At 25.5% G+C, this 6,072-nt stretch overlaps 1 protein-coding gene across 1 annotated transcript; it reads left to right on the forward strand.

Annotated features, from left to right (window-relative positions):
• Positions 1-357: 357 nt before the first annotated feature.
• Positions 358-4,227, forward strand: LOC115722876 (bidirectional sugar transporter SWEET17-like). The gene is made up of 6 exons (XM_030652226.2): positions 358-494; positions 613-649; positions 743-953; positions 1,056-1,217; positions 2,562-2,681; positions 3,820-4,227. The coding sequence occupies exons 1-6, from the start codon at positions 461-463 to the stop codon at positions 3,988-3,990; spliced, it is 735 nt and encodes a 244-aa protein (XP_030508086.2). The 5' UTR covers positions 358-460; the 3' UTR covers positions 3,991-4,227.
• Positions 4,228-6,072: the final 1,845 nt, after the last annotated feature.

A 6,072-nucleotide genomic window follows, 5' to 3' on the forward strand; every position in this document is an offset into this window, starting at 1 on the left:
ATTACTGTTTTTTTATAGCGCTAATTTTTTTTAGAACAATTAAAAAATAATTGTAGAATAACTGTGAAAATTTAATATTTTTGAAAAAAAAAAATTACCCCATAATAAAAAAGTAAAAAAAAATTAAGAATTTGGTGTAAAAATTTTATGTACCTAATAATAAACATAATCACCTAGCTACCTCTATGTGTACAACTGTTGCTTAGTCAGAGTTGTATAATTTTCTCCACAACAGAAGACACTTTAGAAAAATATATCCACCCCAAAATAACAATTATAAATATGTTGTCCCCACATACAACACACATGCTTAATTTATTTAAGAAATGTTAAAAAATATAAGAAGAAAAGAGACTACTCTATTTATTTATATCTCTTTCTTGCAAAAATCTAGCTACCCTCTTCTAATTTCTCTCTCTCTCTCTCTCTCTCTCTCTCTCTCTCTCTCTCTCTTTTAAACATGGAAGATTTGAGTTTCTCTGTTGGAGTCATAGGTAACAGATCTCACCATATATATAACTATACAAATATATATATACATGAATATATGACCATGCTGCTGCTGCTGATGATTTCTAATGAGTGCTATTTTTTTTTGGTTCTAATTTACAGGGAACATTATTTCAGTGCTAATGTTTCTTTCTCCGGCGTAAGTTCTATATATATATATATATATTATAAATTAACTCATCAAGATTAATTTCAAAATTGATTATATTTATCTATATATAAATATGTGCAGACGGACATTTTGGAGAATTGTAAAAAATGGTTCGACTGAAGAATTTGAGAGCCTTCCGTATATTTGTACACTGCTAAATTCATTGTTGTGGACTTACTATGGTTTGACCAAGCCAGGAGAAGTTCTTGTGGCCACTGTCAATGGTTTTGGCATCTTTGTTGAGACCATCTACGTTTTCTTGTTTCTTCTTTATGCTCACCCAAAGATGAGGGTATAAATGTAATTAAACATATATATATACATATATAATTAAATGTTATTGTTGGAGTTGTGTTAATTAATTATTAAATTCATTTTATTATGTAAATTACAGGCAAAGACAGGCGTTTTGGTGGGAATATTGGATGTGGGTTTCTTTGGATTAGCCATTTTAGTAACTCGGTTAGCTTTGGAAGGAGATGCACGTACTAATGCAATTGGGTTTTTGGGTGCTGGCCTCAATATCATCATGTATGGATCACCTCTTGCTGCCATGGTATGATCTTATATAATTGAACATGAAATTATATTTACAAATAAGAATTGGGGAATTATTTTATATATTATATTTTAGTTTTTTTTTAAAAAAAAAATTATAATTTGGGTTGCTCTAATAATTTTTATGTCGGTTGCTATATGAATTTTAGTTACAATTTAAGTTCGTAGGTTTAATTACATAAAAATGTAAAAAAAAAAAGATAACTATTTTAAAGTTTAAAAATAAAAAAACCCAAAAAAAATAAGAATTTTTTTATTTTTATACTTCAAAATAATTTTCTTTACATTTTTACGAAATTTTACATAGAAATTTCTATTGCAATTAGCGCTGCAACCTAAATTACAATAAAAAATCGTATAAAAACCTTTGTTGCAATTAGTGATGCAACTATTTTAGAAATCCAAACCGTAAATTTGAAAAAAAAAATTAAAAAAATAGTATATAGTATAATTTCCCAAAAAATATCACTTGCAAATATAGTTTATTTTTAATAATTATTTACCTTTATTAGTTATGACTTTTCCAAGTGTAATGAGTCGGAATAATATATTTGTTTGTTTTTATTTTAACATTATACGTTTTGAACGAGTTTAATATATTTATGATTTATTCTGAATTAGTATTATTAATTATTTGGAAGAAAGTCATCGATCATCCACTTTAGTCTTTATTGTAAGTGGTCATTCATATAATAATAATATAATTAAACTTTAAGTACAAGGTAGCTAGCTAGTATAATAAAATCAAGTGGGAAAAAAGAAAATGTAGGTTTTATTTCTTTGTTGAGTTTAGAGAAAATCATAAATATTAAATTATTTATTTTAGAAAATTCTACGGATCGTGTTTTAATTTTATTGATGTGTAGTGTACAGCTTTTGTTTATTTTAGTTTTAATTTTAATTTAATATATGCAACAATCAACAATTTTATGAAAATTAATTATAATAATATATAAATTCAGATTTGGACAAAATAAATAGTAATTATTGTACGAAAAGAAAACAAAAAATTGTGGGGGCAAAAGTCAGAATTTTTAAATATAGTTTAACTGCAAATTAAAAGAGTAAACTTTATTAGTCACTTTCCCATGTGGTTGCTTATGCTCCACAATAAATAAATAAATACATAAATACATGAATGTTATATATATTAATTTATATACAAACAGGTCCTCTTTAACAGAATGAATATATCTGGATGCTTTTCTTTTGGCATATATATATGGATGCTTTATATATTCCAACTTATTGGGTTTTTCTCAAATATTGAAATGATATAATTTATTGAATGAACAGATAATTGATTTAATTAATATAATTTGTTGATTAATTAAATATGCAGAAAACTGTGGTGACGAGCAAGAGTGTGGAGTATATGCCATTCCTTTTATCATTTTTCCAATTTCTTAATGGTGGAATTTGGACTTTATATGCTATTCTTGTACAAGATTATTTCCTCATGGTAAGAATTCATTATTATTATTATTGCTATCAATTAAAATTACTTTCCTTAAATCACCATCTAATGTCAATTAATAATTATTTAAGCCTTATATTCTTATTACATGTACTACTTAATTATATATTATTTAGTACAAAAATAATATTTTTAAGCAAAGTACAAAGTAATATTGAATCAATTCATCTACATACATGATAACATGTATAATTATTATTTTATAATTTGCTCCACACTTATCTTTACATTTTTTTTATTCAATTTAACTTAATATATATTTATATTTGTTATCTGTATTTTTGTAATAAGAGTGACATGCATATATTATGATTTATTTCATTTTATTTTAATTAAACTTTAAATTTGTAATGCTTAGTTGTCATTTGTTATTATTTTAGCATTACTAAATTAATATTTTCGGCCTCAAAATTTCAGTAGCTATTATATATAAATAGAAATTTCTTACATCTTTCAAATATTACACATATATATATATATTATATCTATACTAACTAGCTAATATAATAATTTAAATATATATGTCATATAAAACAATTAGTGGATCTAGTTTGATTATAGGTTTAACTTGATCTTGCCATGGATTTAGCTTGATTTTCCATTTCTAGCATCAAGTAAAAAGTATATTGCTATAGAAGCTTGGTCTTCGTGTTTAATTTAAGGATAGGTGAAAAATATATAAATATATATAGGGATACGATTTTGTGACGTGATGTACTTTCACGGAATGTATTCCGTGGTACATTAGATAGATCTTAGGGTACATTAAATGAGTGTTAGAATACGTTTCTACTTTTTAACCTAACTACCTCTAGACTAATCTCAGCCGTGAGATCAAATAATTTCCTCATCTGTAATCCGTGAAAGTACAATAACGGAACAAAATCATATCCCATATATATATATATATATATATTTATATATTTTGAGACAGGTCAATGAGTGTGAAATATTCCTGATAATTATTTTACTCTGTGTCAGTTTTTATTCCCGTAAAAACAATTCATTATTGGGACGTGATAGGGATAAAAATTAATATTTATTTATTCAAAATGCTAATTAATATTTTTGTAAAGTAATTATTTAGTTTTAATATTTTGTGTGTTGAATTTATTAATTTTAGGTACCAAATGGAACTGGGTTCATTCTTGGAATAGCACAGCTGGTACTATATGCAATATACAAAAATGCAAAACCATCCATAAATATAAATGTTGTATCAGATTCAGATGCTCTTTTGGAACAAGGATGGCATACACAGAGCCTCATTACCTCTTCCTCCCCCACTAATTAAATTAACTACATACATATATGTATATTTACTTATATATATATATATTTATATATATATATGAGATTAATTTTCATGAGAGGTCTGCAGCAAATTACACAACTTAATATTTGGCTTGTTTAAATTTTATTTGAGAAAAAAGAAAAGGGAAGATAAGTTGCATTTAGATTAAACACAGTTTTGGTAATTAATCACCTTATTTATTTCTTTATATATTTAATTCATTATATATATTGTGCATGTTGCGGTTGTAAATTGTTTCTAATTTCATACACTTGGTTTAAATATATGGTTTACGTACGTTTGTTACATAAATATATATATATATTGTATAAATGATAATAATAATATTGGATGATGCTTCATGCTTATGTGCAATCACAAATATGTTTCTACATACATGTATTTTTTTTAGTATGTGTTACCTTACTTTTATACTCTATAATTAGTTAATTATATTATATTCCTTATGATTTTTTCTTTCTTGAAATATTCCTTTCATGTATTGATACATATAAGCAATTTTCATTAATTTATTAGTTTCGTAAGTTTCTTTGTACTGATATTTTAGTAAACCTTATATATTGCTATTTTTCTTAGAGAACAATTGAAAACCAAATCAAGTTTTTCTTATTGTTGATTTAGAAATCTCGATTAGTTAGACTTCTAAGTCACATCCATTTGCTAAATTGACGATAATGAAAAAGTAATTAAGTAGTAAGAGAGACACATGAAATTTATAGTAGTTCACTCCTTAAATCAGGACATTAATAGAACTTTGTATACTTCGAGTTTTTATTTTTCACGAGATAGTATTATAGAAAAAGGTTAAGTGATTGCACAAAGAGTGATTATGGTAAATCTCTTGAGAATCGCTGGAGACTCATTGGCCACGTTCTGGAAGTTTTTCCAGGAGCTTAACTCACATTTCGCTAGCTCAGGGAATCAAGCCCACCTCGAGGAGTTGGATAAAATATACAAGTCCGGTCACTAGGTCCTGGACTTGAGTCAGTGTGGATGCATTAAATGCAGCATAGAGAAAACATCTGCAAGTGGTCTTAAAAAGACATGTCAAAGGCTTACTCATTATTCTGTGATTACACACTGCCCCATATGACAGTTGCATAATGAACTATCACATCAATCAACAAGGGTTAAGAGCCTATCTTACCAAACACCTAGAGAAAGCCTATGTAGCCTACCAAAAAGATAAAAATGTCCTATTTTCCAAATTTGAGAACTTGTATAGGTAATGCTCATACAATTAGGATAATAGTAACTTTTCAACTGATTTTTAACATATTTAATCAAGCAAAAATCATACATACTTATTCAAAAACCCTCTATTGAGCATAATAGTAACTTTTGCATCAAAAAAAAAAAGAAAAAAGAAAGGGGTCGGAAAAAATAGAGTGTAAAAACCCTCTATAAATAACTATACATTAATATTAGTGACTCGTGGACTAAGAGTCATTAATGTCTAAACCACGTAAAAATCTTTCGTATTAAATTTTTTATAATCTTTAAAACAACTCTAATTTAGTTGCCAAAAATCTCGGTCTACAATACCAATCAGCATTTTTAATAAGGAATATTTAAAAAATAAAAAATACGGTTGTATGAAATTTTAGATATTTTTACTATGTTTAAGATTTTGTTTACATAAAAATATGGTCTTTTGATACATTTTTATGTTGTACCCTTGTTATTTTGTTGTTGATTTTTTGTTATTTTTGTATATTATTTTTTATGTTGTTTTGATGTTATTTTGTTATTGTTTTTCTGTAACTTTTATGTGGTTTTCTTATTATTTTCTTATGTCTTTATAAAATACCGTAAAAAATTTTAAAAAAACCTTTAAATGTAAAAGTGTAAAATTTGTAGTAAAAATAACATTTTATGTAATTTTTTATTTTTAATAAACATAAAATTGTTATTAAAGAAAACAATATTGTCATTATTTTTTAAAAAGGGTAAGTTGAAAAGTACCACTTTTATTAATTAATTAATCAAATTTACTTTTAATTTTATATTTAATTGAAACATACCTCTTTTTATATGTATAGTATCCAAAATACCCTGACA

This window comes from Cannabis sativa, chromosome 9 (genome assembly GCF_029168945.1).
Source record: "Cannabis sativa cultivar Pink pepper isolate KNU-18-1 chromosome 9, ASM2916894v1, whole genome shotgun sequence".
Taxonomy (NCBI): Eukaryota; Viridiplantae; Streptophyta; class Magnoliopsida; order Rosales; family Cannabaceae; genus Cannabis; species Cannabis sativa.